At 37.2% G+C, this 16015-nt stretch overlaps 3 protein-coding genes across 5 annotated transcripts in view; 2 read left to right on the plus strand and 1 right to left on the minus strand.

The window, feature by feature from the left end:
• The first annotated feature begins 842 nt into the window (after positions 1-842).
• On the plus strand, positions 843-3097 carry LOC119557879. The gene is made up of 5 exons (XM_037870880.1): positions 843-1078; positions 1306-1621; positions 1735-1811; positions 1926-2310; positions 2819-3097. Exons 1-5 carry the CDS (start codon positions 852-854, stop codon positions 3032-3034), a joined length of 1221 nt encoding a protein of 406 aa, XP_037726808.1. The 5' UTR covers positions 843-851; the 3' UTR covers positions 3035-3097.
• Positions 3098-4529: 1432 nt separating this feature from the next.
• LOC119557141 lies at positions 4530-7512 on the plus strand. Its single transcript, XM_037869723.1, has 5 exons — positions 4530-4762; positions 5567-5876; positions 5941-6017; positions 6498-6924; positions 6999-7512. Exons 1-5 carry the CDS (start codon positions 4551-4553, stop codon positions 7275-7277), a joined length of 1305 nt encoding a protein of 434 aa, XP_037725651.1. The 5' UTR covers positions 4530-4550; the 3' UTR covers positions 7278-7512.
• Positions 7513-13606: 6094 nt separating this feature from the next.
• The window catches only part of LOC119557679 (tyramine beta-hydroxylase), a 37746-nt gene continuing 35337 nt past the window's right edge, over positions 13607-16015 (minus strand). For all 3 annotated transcript variants that reach the window (XM_037870551.1, XM_037870549.1, XM_037870550.1), the window contains exon 8: positions 13607-15619. In XM_037870551.1, the coding sequence (XP_037726479.1) occupies positions 15316-15619 (304 nt within the window). In that variant the 3' untranslated portion in view covers positions 13607-15315. The remainder of the gene's footprint in view (positions 15620-16015) is intronic.

Genomic DNA, 16015 nt, shown 5'->3' on the forward strand with positions numbered 1-16015 from the left:
TAAAAGAAATGAAATGAAAAACAAATAAAAAACAAAAAACTGACGAAAAACAAAGAAAATCCGCAAAAAAATAAACAAAAGTTCATAAAAAATAAATACAAACTGTGTGTTTTTATTCTTGTACGTAAGTTTATCGTGAAAACTTATAACTGAGTGGTCGGAGTTCGGGAACTTTGGATAACTTTTTGAAATGGCAAGAAAACTACTTGATCGATATATGTATGTTTTCAGATTTTCAATATAAATAAATCTTAGCTGTCGATTGCAATTACATTGTAATTAGCAATTAGTATACTTGATTATTAGTATGTTGAACTTTGACGTTTTATTAAAACGCAACTTTATATGAACATATGGGTGGTAAATGGGAAATGAATAGCCTATTGAAAGCACAGATAAGCGTTTAGTAATCGCACTTCTATAGACAACTTGCATATAAACGTATGTACATTAGGGCGGTCCTCATATGTATACACATTTTTAAGGTAATATGTAAAAAATTCTTATTCTATGTTGTGTAAATATTTCAGATAAGCCGATGAGGTTTTGGAATAAATAGTTTTCATACCTTAATCTACCTTGGAAACAGATGAGAACAAGATTTCATTTTCCTAACCGCCCTAATGTTCATACATATGTACATACATACTTATAAATTTCCTTATCGCTTACTTATTTAAAAAATGCGAAAACGGGGAATCCCATTATCCCATATAGCATACATATGTACACTCAGTACTGTAGAGCAATAAGATGGTCAGATAAGAGATTTACAGAATCAGCAGATTTCGGAACCCTATAAATACCGGCCCACTGATCAATGGCGAACCAGTCAATAATAAATTTTCGCGATGGATCCCGTGACAGCTGTGTTGTTAGCTGGCCTTTTTGTGGGGTTTATGAACTCATTACACGAAGTGCCAAAGTGCCAGATTAAAACGTCGCCGACTGCGCCCCTAATAGTGACCACCAACGGTTCCCAAACCATACTATCTGGATATTCCGGATTGATAGAACGAAATAAAAGCGAGGAGATACAGTTTTATTGCGGCACTGGGTTTATTTTCAAAAATGACGGGTTAGTTATTGCTTGTTAATCAAATATGTATGTATACCAACATTTATATTTTCTTGATAACAATCTTACGAAAATTTTAAAATACCACTTAGCTTGTGAAATATAATTGCTAAAAAAGGTGAAAACTTTTATCAAATATAAATGATTAATCCCATTCTCTTTCCCTGTCTTAGAAAATAAGAGTTCATAGTTAAAAATAACAATTCCAAATCGTTCGATGGTTTCAGCCAGGATCAGTTCGTTTCTGACCACAGGCTGGAAACGCTCATCTGCCAGCCAGATGGTAGCTTTCTTCTGGAAAGCCATGGACTAAACATCCGCGGAGACAAGAGGAGTGTCCAATGTCGGAACGGAGTGGCTGGCTTGTTCGAGAGTCGGGTTAGCTTACCCGACTGCAGGGACCAGTGGACTCTGGTTTTGGGCCACGACTTTCAGGAAATGGGCTCCATCAAGAGTGTAGCCATGTGCTATGATATCATCAAAGCCAATCTGAAATATTTAACCTATACAACGTTTCCCGAGGGGCAAAGAGTTCTCGAAAAGGTGGACAAACCAAAATATTCCAACTAAAAACTGAAAAATATTTTATTTTAATACTTTTTGTAACCAGATATTGATATTTCTATTTTATTTTGATTCTATCCCCCTTGTTACAGACTCACTTGGGAGAGCTAAACAATCTTGGGCTCGATTTAAGAGTGGACCCTAGTGAACGGCTCTTTAAAATGGCCAGGTGAGCTTAACGTGGATATCAGAAATTATTAAATTTATTAACTAATTATAAAAAAATATTAGCTAATAATATAAAGCAAATACTTATCCAAGGTTCATCTTTTACCGTCTGCAGCCAGGCGGATGTGGATGCATTCTGGAGCAAGGAGAAGGCTCTTTCGCAGATGTTCGGCACCGGACCCTTCGACTATGCCAGTTTGGTGCAGGACAAGGCCCCGGGCGCCCAGGTGGCCGGCTACGAGGCTATGATGAGCGTCGTCTGGCTGCATAGCCTGCGCACCGGGAACTGGAGGCACTGGATCGCGGCTCTGCGATCGGCCAGTGAATCCGGCGACCAATTCGAAGTCCGCCTCGGTGTCTCTGGCCGGGAACTGGTCATCGACCTTGCGGACGGCAACGCCCTTTCCGTTCCCGCCCACATTTGGGCCCATGTGCGCGCCCTGCAGCCGACTGGAGCGTCCGAGGACGAGTTCGTCCTTGTAGGCCATAACTCTCCGTTTGTGAGTATACCAAACTAACAACTTGCGGCGACATGGTTCAATGAAAATAGAAACGAGTATTTACAAGCGATATGTTTCATTAGAGTTGATTACCTACTCAGAGAGAAATATTCAAGCAAATTGTTCTTAAATTGAGAACATTCGTTCTTAAAAACCGTGTAAGTACATTTTGGTATCAATGTTCTCAATATCGGAGCAAAATGGTGAAAAGGTAAAAGTTAAATTGAGTTTATTAAGCAAATTTTTGATATGTATACACTACTGACTGGACTAATAGTTTAGTTGTTGAGATCAACAATGTAAGTACCGCAAATTGAACTGGATTCAAGAACATTGAAAACATTTTCCATTCTTAAAAACATTTTAAACTCAGATGAGAATGTCAAAAATCTCTCTGTGTACAAATATATTTATCTGATTGGAATGAAATTCAAGTGTAAGCTTTTTATACAATTTAACAGCAATTAGTGTTTGGCTTTGTGTTAAGAACTTCCATATTCCTTTGCAGTTACGAATCGATCCATCTGGCGAACTTTGCCCATCGATGTGCGATCAGGTGTCCTGGCTGAAGGACACCCTTTTCGCCAGTCTCCACCGCTATCCCATCAACGGCTTGATGCTGTGCTGCCGAGTGGAGGATGTGGCCCAGAAACTGGACTCCTTTTACGGATCAGCAGCGCAGGCCACAGGCACCACTGAAAACTCAAAGGCGCTCGAGGAGTAGATTCAAAATGAATACTTGCAAAAATACATTTGTAAACAATAAATATTGACTTGAACAAATAAATTTCAAATTAAAATAAATTTAAAATTACGACTACAGTATGCCAAAGGATCTTTAATCGAGAAATTGTGTTATACTATTTTTACAACTCCGATGGACTGTCAATATACCAAAATAAACTGTTTCAGCTCTTGCCACCTGTACAAATTTTTGGACAAGCAAAAATGAGTCTTTTTAGTTTTACAAAATTATTATATTCAATTATCACAATTTGGGATTTGTTTAAAACTCTATAACATCTGAATTAATTTTATTTCCAAGGTGAAACTAAATGTGAGTGAATATTAAGGCAATATTTTTTTCAGTGCTTTGTGCTTTGTACATATGTACACGTAATGACATATATATATATATATATATGAAATGCGCTTTGTATATGTAAGGAATGACATATAAACATTAGGGTGGCTCACATTTATACGGAAATTATAAAGGTTCAACTCTCATATGCGTACTTAAATAAATTAAAGAAGGCGTTTTAAGGTCTATGCATTGTTCTTAAAATTTAGGACTCCTACAATTTCAACCAAACATTTGTTTTATACCCTCCCTTACTTAAACAGATAATCCAACAAAATTATATAATGACACATAAGAAAACGTTTATTTTTTAACGGAAGTCTAACTGGTGACTGTGTCGTATGATTTATTTTTAGGAAAACTTAAAGACCATTTAGCCGTTGCTTAAAATAAAATTTGTTAGTTTTCGAATACATTCGTTAACCCAAAATCTACCATAATTAAGGGTGAAAATAAGATTCTAGTTTGTGGACCACCCTAACGCAAATATATATATATATATGTATATGAAATATAGTGCTCTTATCGGTTGAAAAATTATAAAAAGGGGGATCACATGATCCGCTGGGAATACTGTATAAGAAAGCCAGCTTAGCCATCTACACATATACATATGTAGATTTAATCGATAAGGTGTTACTTTCTTATTTTAAAATGTTGGGAATCTAAGTTCATTTTATATATATATATATATATGTAATATATATATATATATATATGTAATCAAGTGCTCTTATCGGTTGAAAAATTATAAAAAGGGGGATCCCATGATCCTCCCAGCTTAGCCATCTACACATATGTATACATATGTAGATTTAATCGATAAGGTGTTACTTTCTTATTTTAAAATGTTGGGAATCTAAGTTCATTTTAAATTTAAATAATAATTTCTTCGGTTCGACAGTAACGGTTATTTTTTTTTAGAGAAGTTGACAAATAACTATTATAGCTTTAAAATATGTATGCATACACATTGTATTTGGAATGGCATACTTTCCGACCCTTGGGTTATCGCTTTAGCGCTGTGCTCGGTGGAAATCTGTTTACAATTACGAGTCCACAAATGCAATAAGCAGCTTTGCTGCATCAGCAAACAGGCCCTATAAAAAGGCTCCCCATCGACAGACCCCATTAGTTGAATTTTAAAATCGTCGCGATGTGGCCGATATACACTGTGTGTCTGGGGCTTCTCCTAATACTGCCCCAGGATGTGATCGGAACTTGTAAAATGGAAGCAGGTCCCAACTTTCCGCTCGTCATAACGCAATTTGGGTCCAAGCTACTTGAATCCGATTCTATTGGGACTTATGAACGGGAAGATGGAGAAACTATTGATTTGTATTGTGGCAGTGGATTTTCGTATCAAAGGTTTTATGATTAAATACTACTGGTTATTATGAGTGTGTTTCAGCTCTGCAAAAGGAACTACAATTTTCGTGACAAAAGTTTAATTTCTAATTTTTTAGCTCCGCAATAGATGTATATTAAGCTATTGTAATAATGTTATCAGAAGTGTGTAATACAGTGAAGGAGAGATCTCCGACTCCATTAAGTGTATATATTCTTGATCAGCACCTGTCTGTCCGACTGTCCTTTTTCGCGACCCAGAAGTACACATTCCCAAAAGTCATCTTTCATTCTTACACAAAGGAAATTCTGACGTTCTCATCTGAGTTGAAAATGTTCTTAAAAATAGAACGTAATTTTGCAAGTTAAAAATGTTTTCATTTTGTCCGATTCAAGTGTAATGGGCGTTGTGTACAGTTTATATATCAACAAACAAACTATTAGTCCAGTCAGTAGTGTATACTTATCAAAATGTTGTTAAATAAACTCAATTTAACTTTTCTCTTCTCACCATTTCGTTCTTATATTGAGAACAGTGATACCAAAATGTACTTACACGGTTTTTAAGAACGAATGTTCTCAATTCAAGAACAATGTACTTGAATATTTCTCTCTGTGTAGGCAAGTAGTGTTTAGGTCGGAGCGCTCAAAATCAAAAAAAGTTCTAGCTTCGTTGCTTTGATCATATTCGCTTCTAGTGTATACCACATGGTGTATTGCATTTTTTAAGTTTTAAGATTAAATTGTTTGGTTATTGGAGTACTATATTATATACCTGCTTGATTTGGTTTTAAGCTGACTCTTTTCTTGTTATAATTTAATTAGGAGCGGATATGGGGAAGCGTCTTCAACTAAGGTTAAGGCTACAATGCACTGCCATTCTAATGGTTATTTTTACGACCAAAGGACTGACAATCCTATGAGTAATGTTCGGTGTCTGAAGGGAGCGTTGCAGATGTTTGAAAGTGAGACCAGCATGCAGAACTGTGAGGGCGACATGACACTCGTTTTGGGTCATGAGTTCGATGGAAAAGGTTCAATAAAAAGTGCGGCCTTGTGCTATGATATTTTGTCCTCTCGAATGAAGTATATCGGCTACACGACTTTTCCAACCAAAAACCGAATTATCACGAAGGTAAGTTTTTATAGCTGAAATCCCGTTCAAAAAAGTTAGAACGTGCATATCTGATTTTCCACAGACGCAAGTGGGCCAACTAAATGATATCGGATTGGACATAAATGTAACTTACCAAAAATATCTAATCAAGACCGTGAGGTAAGTTGGTTACAAATGATTACACTAGCTTACAAAATAGTATTTTAAAAATGCTCCAAGAAGGATGATGGTAGTTCCTGGTAGAGTTGGACCACTAGATCACAAAAAATAAGTCTCAAAATTTTTTTTTTTTTAAAAAGCTTATTTTTAAAGATTTTTTAAAGAAACATTTTTTGGTATCTTTGAGCTTTGTAATTATATCTCAAGTTGCGCCTAACCAATTAAGGTGTTATATATTTGAGTTTACAACTATATGGTTACCCTTTAATTTTGCCACATAAATGAATAGACTAAATTGATAATTTTCATTGCAATTTTCATTACAATTAAGTGACTGTAAGACTTTTGTTGATAACGTAAGAGCTCGAGAAAAATGTCTACCAGGAACCACCATCATCTTCTATCAAATGCTTTTATATGAATTATGTATTATTATTATTTTTATTTTATATATTTTTTTATTATTATATATTTGTAAAGCCAGGGGGAAATCGACGCCTACTTGGCGAAGGAAAGGCAGCTGACGCAGTTGTTCGCGGGTGGAACCTTTCAGATCGGCAGTCTGGTCCAGGACGAGGCTGTTGCCAGGCAGTTGCGTGGCTACGAGGACATGATGTCCACCATCTGGATGCGGGCCTTGCGTGCTGGCAACTGGAAGCACTGGATCCAGGCGATGCGCGATGCCTCCGATGCGATCCACTTCGATGTCCGACTGGGCGTGTCCGGGGACCTGGAGCTGCCGATGGCCATCGGACGACCCTGCAACGCCAGCCGTTCGCTGAAAATCGAACTGGCGGACGGTAGCTCCATTCCGATACCCGCCCACATTTGGGCCCATGTGCACGCCCTGGAGAAAACGGGTGGCGTCCAGGACGAGTTCGTCCTCATTGGCCACAACTCCCCCTTCGTACGTACATATGACTTACCCATTGTTAATAGCCTCTGTGCCATTATCCTTCATTATCCCTCATTATCCTTCAGTTAAGCAGTGACAACTCCAGCGACTTCTGCCCCTCCATGTGCGACCAGGTGTCCTGGCTGAGGAGCAGCCTGTTTGGCAGTCTCCGCGAGTTCCCTGCCTACGGATTGGTGCAGTGCTGCCGGGTGGAGGATGTGGCCAGCAAGCTGGATAACTTTCCAGGCTCGTTTGCCTCTGTGAATGCCAGCAGGAACACCGCCGAGGTTCAGCTATTGGACTTGCTTACTCGTGCGATCGACACCACGACAGTCCCTAATCCGGACTATCCTTCTCTAACTTAAAAATCGATGTTTTTTCTTCCACAAAAAGTGTAAACAGAAAATTAAGTTTAAACATTCCAAAATGTTAGGTGCATAAAAACAAGATCTAACCATTTTAAAAAATTTAAAGTTTAAAACCATGCATGCAGAGTTTTGCATTTTAAAGTGATTCCAAGGTGAAATTTTGGCTCGATTTCTATGTGTAAATTAATCATTTGCTTTGTAGTTTAAACAATAAAGTTATAAGTTGAGCATATTCATTGATTACTTATGTTGCTTGGGATAGGTGACTGAGCTAGATATCAAAAATGGTTGAGTACAATTTGAAAATTTGAATAAAATGCATATTTTATTTGTAATATCCAATTAATTACCCTATTATTATTTTTTTTTGAGTTTTTACTTTTTAACAAGAAAGGGGGATCTATACCCATATATAGAGGTCACGAAATATATTTATTTCCGTTCAGCTTTCCAAATCAGCGTAAATTTTAATTTTTAATGGTTTCAATTCTCTAATAACTCTTATTCTGCCATTTTGAATCCAAAAAATAAATATTCAAATCAAAATCAAATGTCTTTTAAGCCGTGCAAAATATAAAAAAAAGAACATTTGCCTTTGATCTTTAGGTCAATGCTTGATCTTAACCTATATAAGGAGTATTAATGAAATGTATATGTTTTCAAAGGGTTGTATAGGCTACGCATTGTTAGTCTCAATACAGCCCATCTGGTTCCCCGTAACGATCTATTGGGAATACACCCCGCCAACTAAAGGACCACAAAAGGACCTCGTCTCGTGGGATCGACCTACTTTCGCAATCGCAATCGCAGTCGACAGGCGACAGGTCAAATGGGCTTTGGCTTATCCCGTCCTGTGACCACGTTTATTGCGAATTCCTGCCGGCGGTGACCCCCCCCCCCCAACGAGGTCAGCGAGTACAACTGGAAGCCACAAGGGGGCGGAATGTAGAGTCACTTTCATTATCAACAAAACAAAAGAAGGATGGTCGTCGTGACAGACGCAAAACCGAATCTGAAATGCACTTCTAACACTCCATTAACCTGTGAACTGAACAACATTGAACAGTGAATCAATGCCTAACTAAATTCCCGCTTAATAGTATGCCAATTTATTGTACCATAATGAAAACACCAATTAATTATATCAATTTACAAACGAAATTCAAATATTTAAGCAGAAGCTAGACATGGGAATAATAATTATTGGGCATCTGTAGTACATTCTAGATTCGAAACTCAAACGTGGTGGCCCAGATACCCTTTTTGGCCCACAAAACAAAACGTGGCAAAGGCCACAAAGGCCATTAACGCTGGTCGGGGGGGGGATTCTTTTTTGTTTTTGGGGTGGCAAAGGGCAACGAGTCAAAGGCAAACGGAATTTCTTGATTAAGTAATAGGAATGTGGGGTCCGCACAACCAGAAATGTCAGCGTTCTATCTCGACTCTGACATTCCTGCAAATGGGCGTGAGCTGTGGGCCTTATCCTGGCAAAAGTCCTGCCACCAGTGGCAACGGCCGAGTCAATAAAGCATACTGATTAATGTCAATTTGTACTTGGATATTTTGCATAAATTATGCATAAAACAAAGCAGCAAACAACATGGCAGAAAAAAAGCACGCAATTGGTCCCCAAAGTGCCATCCCGCTGCCACGCCCCCCTGGCCTTCAATGATTGGGCGGCACAGGGGCATTTAAGCCGATTTCAGTCGCTTTATCCCATACCTCACAGAGTAAATACCCAACGATTACCACCAAATATCACAGAATAGCACAAAAAGTGGTTAAAAAAAGGACAGACAAGAAAATAAGTCATAAGTCTTAGACTAAAGTTTGTGGTACTACTTTTTAATTTCAGCCCTTTTAAACAGGAAGACTATATTAAAAAGGTATTCACTTAGGAAAAAAATATATAAATAAATTTTATAATAACCACTGAATGTTTAATTGAGATGCGTCTAAAAAAAAGATTTTAAAAAAGATTTAACTGGGTATCTTCATGTTTACTTTTACACTAAAAATTGCTTAGCGTTCTATTCTATATTTTAATAAAATAAATAATCATTTTAATATATTTATCTATACAACAAATTAGTTCAACATTTTCATAGATATAGTATTGTTTTTTTTGCCTATTTAGCAAACATAAAGAATAGTTCTGCCCCCACACAAATGGTGTACAACAGCAGTCCTTACACACACATCGGTAAGTAAATACTCACACAAATAATAAATGCAAATAAAAGATAATAATATAATATAATATTATATAAATACGGGGTATTTTAAAGTCGACCACCTGACAATAACTGATTTAATGTGCTCCTTAATGCCAAAAATGCGGAAAAGCCTTCATAAAAGGGAATGAAATTACCACAGACTCCGTGCGGAGGTCCTTTCCAGGTTCCTCCTGCAATGACAACAAGAACAACCATCAGCCACCACAAAAAATGAAAAATAAAATAAATGAAAATTACAACAGCAACGAACGAAAAAAAAACGAAGTGAATCTGTGTACAAATTTAATTTTCCCTTTTTTGTTTCGCGTTTTTTCCCTTCAAACTCCCCACAAAAGCTGAACGAAAATGTCACATAATCAAATTTTTAAACGCAAGCGATTTAAGAGTTGTGGCCGCTTACAGGGAAATTCCAGGAGGTAGAATTCCGGGAGGTGTGGCACGTGGATATGCTGGGAATGACGGCGGAAAGAAAAAAAAAAAAACAGGGGAACAAAATGTGGAGTGAAGTGGTGTTCCTGGGACTCCTTGCGATGACATATGAAATATTAACAAGAGCACCGCTCGCTCGAAAAATTTCCAATGCACGGAAAAGCTGCGTGTTTTCCCCTGCGCGCCAAAGGGTTGGGGGAAAATGTGGCGAAATCTGGCTAAAAAAATGGAGAACGAGGCGGTGGGGTGTGGAAAGATCAAGCAAGTCGCACAATTCGCCATCAAGCGTGAAAACAAATTTACTTTAACGATTCTGGGCCAGGGAGGTGGTGAATTTGGAAGCCCCACGGGTATGCCGAAATTTACATACCTTAAGTAAAATAAAACAGCTTTAGCTTTGCAAGTTCTATGAGTTTTGGTATGTCTATATTTATACTTTCTAAATAATACTTTCCAGTGTGGGATGTTTAAAGTATTTTGATAATCAATCAATCATATATGCCATAACTTTAATAGTCTATTAATACTTTCCAGTGTGGGATGTTTAAAGAATTTTAATAATCATACAATCATATATGCCATAACTTTAAAAATCTATTAATACTTTCCAATGTAGAATGTTTAAATTATTTTGATATTCAATCAATCATTTATGCCATAACTTTAATAATCTATCAAGACTTTCTAATGTAGAATGTTTAAAATATTTTGATAATCAATCAATCATATATGCCATAACTTTAATAATCTATCAAGACTTTCCAATGTAGAATGTTTAAAATATTTTGATAATCATAAAATCATATATGTCATAATTTTAATAATCTATTAATAGTTTCCAATGTAGGATGCTTAAATTATTTTGCTAATCATACAATCATATATGCCATAACTTTAATAATCTATTTATGTAATATATAACCTAGTTGGTAAATACAAGCAAATCCCTTGAAAGGGTATAGGGCGAAGATAAGGCAGCCTTGATGTCGTCAGCATGTCTGTCTATTTGTCTGTTTGTATATAAATTAGAACACATCAAAAGTTTGTGACATTAAATTTGGCCCCTCCGTCACAAAACTCGTTCACACACGCCAGCGATTGGGCCGCAGATAAATGTTTTAGCAGAATGAGTTTGCGGTTGGAAATGGGAATGGAAATGCCGATGCCGATGACAGTAATGATGCTACGCGGGCGCGAGAATACGGATCTAAGCCCCGAACCCCAGCCCCAAAACATCTACCTCAAACGTAACCCCAACTTTTACAGTTGAACTTCCGAAACTTGAGTTTACTTCAGTGGAATTTTCAGGAACCTAACCGAAATTGATTTTATTTTATGTGATTTACAGATGAGCTATTATATTCTATAAGAAAAACATAATGTTTATATGTTTAACTTTAGGAACATCGAATACCAACGAATATTTTAAATTTTTTAGATGGTAACTCCCTATCAAGTATTCTGATTGCATTATAATAACCAATATCCATTGGCGATTAACAATTATATAAATAATATTTCTAAAGTCTGGCGACTTAAGAGCTTGTTTTAGGGTAAACTCTGAAGAACCCTTATAGAACCCTTCCTATAGAAGTTTGACTGTACCCCACAGGTGGCGCCACTAACCAGAACAAGGCGGTCACGTTGAAGGTTGGGTTGATTAAATGTTCTGCTCCTGCCACTGTGTGTGTGTGTGTGTGTGCGTGCGAGTGTGTATGGTGTGTGTGCGAGCGTGAAAATGCAATGACAACAACCCGAAAAAGGCGATTACGCACACATACATGGCCACTCACACACACACACACGCACACGAGATTTTTGCGGGCGATGCCTTCACGTACGCCATTACGTTAGGTTACGTTACGCATACGCCGCGTACGCCGCGACCACTTGACTTTTCACAGTCCCCGAAATCGGGAATCTGCCGCTGACTTCCCTCGCCGCAAACGAACCACTCTGCCCGCGTGACACTGGCCCCAAAAATCCCTAAAAAATTGCACGAGTTAAATTACCTAATCTAATTAAGAATACTGCCTTGAATATTTTAAAACTTTAATTACACTTACAAAATACACTGCTCAGCAAAGGGATTGAGTACAAGCTTATTCATTTCTTAATTGATTTATTTTTGATATCTTTTTCTTTCTTGATATATTTTAAAAACATTGATACAATCTTTTATTTTAAGAAAGAATAAAATAAATAACATATTTAAAATAAATGAAAATAAAGAATTAAAATTTAATACATATACATACAATTTACATTGTTCATTCAGAAGATCAAAAAAGTTTTATTCTTCTTGTTTTATATATTTTTAAAGCATTGACAAATTATTTTTATATAATAAAATTAAAAAATTAAGTAAACTATAATACAAATTTATTAAAATTATATACACCTACAATATACAATGTTCACCAATAAGACAAAGTAAAGTGTTATTCTTTTTATGCCTAATTTATTTTTGTGAAATATGAATTTTTAAAGCATTGAAAAAAATTGTTTATTTAATTCAATTAAGAAATTAATTAAAATATAATTAAACTTGATTCATTTAATATATTCTCTTTTTGCATTGTTTATTTTTGGGGAATATGTTTTTGCTCCATATATTTTAAAAGACATGGAATTATTATTTTAGTTTTATTATAATATTTAAATTTCGAATCCTTCTAAAGATACGTCATTGTAATTCAGTGTCAGGGAAGTGTAAGCTGAGTTCCATTTCCCCCGCCTCCTTCGACGTTCATTCTTATCGTTCATTCTGACTGACTTTCTCCTCGTTTCCTTTTACCTCTTATTTTTGCTAGCTTCTCCGCAGGAAAAGAATGGGAACGTACATATGTAAGGAGTCTGTCATCTGCTTGAAGGCTTCCACGTCTGATGAAATAATGCTAATGGAATGGAAGCTGTTATATTTTGTCTCCGCAAACACTCCATGCAAAAAAATTGGGTCCAAGACTTAAGCAAAAATGTATTTCGTAGCCATTCCAAAAATGCACTATTCCAAAAGAAATAATTCCAAAATATTTATTTTCTGTGTGGCACATTTTTTAAACATCTCACGCTCTTCCCTTTTTTTTAATGTAGTTTGTCTCATTCCCTCGTTTTTTTTTTCGGGTGTGTGCGTGTACGCCCGACGCCAATGAATATTAAAATATTTGTTGTTTCGTTAAAAACTTTTAATTGGATTGCAGCGATTTTAATACTCTCATGACTTTCCATCGCCGGGCGCTGCCCTTTCAGTGCCCTTTACCCCCTTCACGTTGGTCACACGAAAAATGTGCACAAAACTGAAAAATCAATTAAAATGGCCGGTCGTCAGTCAACGCGTTGAAGGATCAAATCCGCAATGAGGACAATGAACAGCGAGAGTCCATCATTGAGCGGGTTAAGCCCTTAAGCACTCAGGGATTTTCGTAGCGCCATAAATTAAACGAATTTTAAAGGAAACTCGACTCAAATGTGTAATATATGTGCATTTGGGTAGGATTTTCGGAGCAGACTAACTAATTGATAAATAATTGGCAGGTGTCTGTGGAATTACTATCTGAAAGTTAAATAAAAATCCATCTTAATCACTCACTTGTCAAAAGATGTGGACATTACGAGCCCCCCCCCCAATAAATAAAACACTGGCATTTTCTGGTATGGTGGTCAGTTTTTATTCGATAAATTATACATTTTACTTTTTTTTTGGTTTCGCTTTCGATTCGTTTTTGTTTTTTATAAATATTTCATCTACATAGTTTATATATTCATGTGTATATATATTTCTTTTATAGCCATAGAACAATTATCACATCTTACATATGTATGTTGGCTACACTTAAACGTATCCATTACATGTTTACTCAAATGTATGTGTGTTCGGTGTTTGTGTGTGTGTGTGTGGGTGCACTTGTGTGTGTGTGTGTAGTTGAGATAGGAAAAACTAAAAACTATGAAAGATAGAACTAATGAAAAGCGTGAAGGAATGATACGGATATCGAGGGATTCTGGAGGGGGATTTCCTGGTAAGTAAGCTCCTGGCTGCTGGTAGCTCATCTACCATGTCCCACGATCCCCCAATAAGAACCCAATACCAATGTGAATATATTTTTCTACGTTTTGTTTTCTTTTTCCCGCCTTTTTGCCTGGCGTTTTCCTAAGAGCTTCTTGGTAATTAGACTTGGCAACGTCGGGTTGCATCAAAAGTTTGCTCATTTATATTGTATAAACAGTGAGCTCGAGTCCCCCGCTCCGCCATTATACTTTTGGCCTTCTTGGTTCCGGCCACTTTGTCCATTTAAGTCCCTTCCGTTCCATTCAGTCAGTTGGCCATTTTATTTTTCAGCTGGCGCTGAGAAGTATGCTACAATTTCCTCTCAGCCAAGTTCAGTGCGTGTGTGTGTGCGTGCGAGGGTGTGTGTGTGTGGGCCATGCCTTCCTTGTAAGCTGCTTTGTGTTAAACGTTTTAGCCTGGCGGCGCTGTCAGTCGGCAAATTTCAAAGGCTGGCCAAGACAACAAGGGCAAAGGGCACAAAAACAGAAAAAAATAACACAAAAGCAGGCCAAAAGCCAAGGCAAAAGGGCGAAAGTAAAAGTGAAAGGGGTTAGGAACATGGGCGGGATTGGTAAATGCATTAGTTATTTAAAGAGCGAAAACATTTGTTTTGGCCTGTTGCCCTTGCGTTGCTTTCACTTTGGCCCACACACACACACACACTCGCCGAAAGAAAGGATAATGATAATGCTAATGGCGATGCAGATGAACGGGCAAATACAAAGCGACTACAGTCGAACTTCCCTAACGCTTTAAAAAAAACCACCTTTTGACCACTTAGACAGAGGTTATAAAATTTAAACAAATTCTTCAGATACTTCTGTTTGAAGTTTGCAGAAAAAAAAGGTTATCTTGCCCAGGAAAACGTATAAAAAAGCATACAATTTTAAGTTCTTACACGTAAGAAATTATTTTTAAGATTAGCTTTTACAACTTTAAGGATGGCTATTAATTTTAAAAATATATTTTTCTTTAATTAACAAATAAAACATAGAATACTTTCAGTATAGAAAAGATTGTTTTTATTTCAGTATATGAATTTAATTTCAAGCCTCATCCTATTAAAAAATCAAATCAAACTAAAGTTTAAATAAGAGTTTGCTAAATACTTAGCATTATATATAATAATAATAATAATAAACACTACAAAAATGTTTTGGTTATGGAACTACGACTGTTGAAGTCAAAATGCCCGTATAAGCCATTTCGTTTGCAGGTGTATGGGTGTGCTGTGTGCTCTGTGTGTGTGTGTGTGTGCTTGTGCTATGCCACGCCCCCATGCCAGCCAAGGCGATTACGCCCTCCGCCTAATGCCTAATGCCTAATAGATGCACTCCCCCAGCAAATCGCACTCGCCCTTCTCCAGCGGCTTCAGCCACAGCGGATTGTAGTTGGGGCACAGCTTGCGGTGGATGGGTATGCGGATTTGCACGGGCGTCGCTGCCACGCCCTCCCAGCTGGGCCGCCCCCCGAAGCGGGTGCCATCCGACCTGTTGCACTGCATGCTCAGCGGCTCCTGCATGTACATGGTGTACAGCTGGTCGACCCTTGGCTGGGTCCACTCGATGCTCCGGTAGTTGGACGACCTGGCTCCGTTCAGGTGCACTCCGTGCTGGTGCTCCGTGCTGAAAGAATGCGGGAAAAACGGGGATCCATTAGCGATTTCCAAAAAAGAAGGGTATGGTATGCATAAACCTATGTGCATTGGGGCAATCCACAATTGTATGGTACTTGGTATTCGGTATTTATCACTCATACGCACTGTTGTCTCGAATCAAATATCTATTTCAATCTAGGTGGCGTTGATTTCAACCAATCAATTTATTTGTATACCCCTTCTATTTTGAACAACAGTTCTAACAAAATCAACAAGTTCATCGTATGAGTAATTTTTAAGGAATATTTAAGACCATTTATGTTGACCAACCTGTTAAAATTAAAATATAATATTTTAGTTTTCAAATACATATTTCATACAAAAAATAATACAATTTTGTTATTCAAAATGTACAAAAAATCAT

The sequence above is a fragment of the Drosophila subpulchrella genome, chromosome X, assembly GCF_014743375.2.
Source record: "Drosophila subpulchrella strain 33 F10 #4 breed RU33 chromosome X, RU_Dsub_v1.1 Primary Assembly, whole genome shotgun sequence".
Lineage (NCBI taxonomy): Eukaryota > Metazoa > Arthropoda > Insecta > Diptera > Drosophilidae > Drosophila > Drosophila subpulchrella.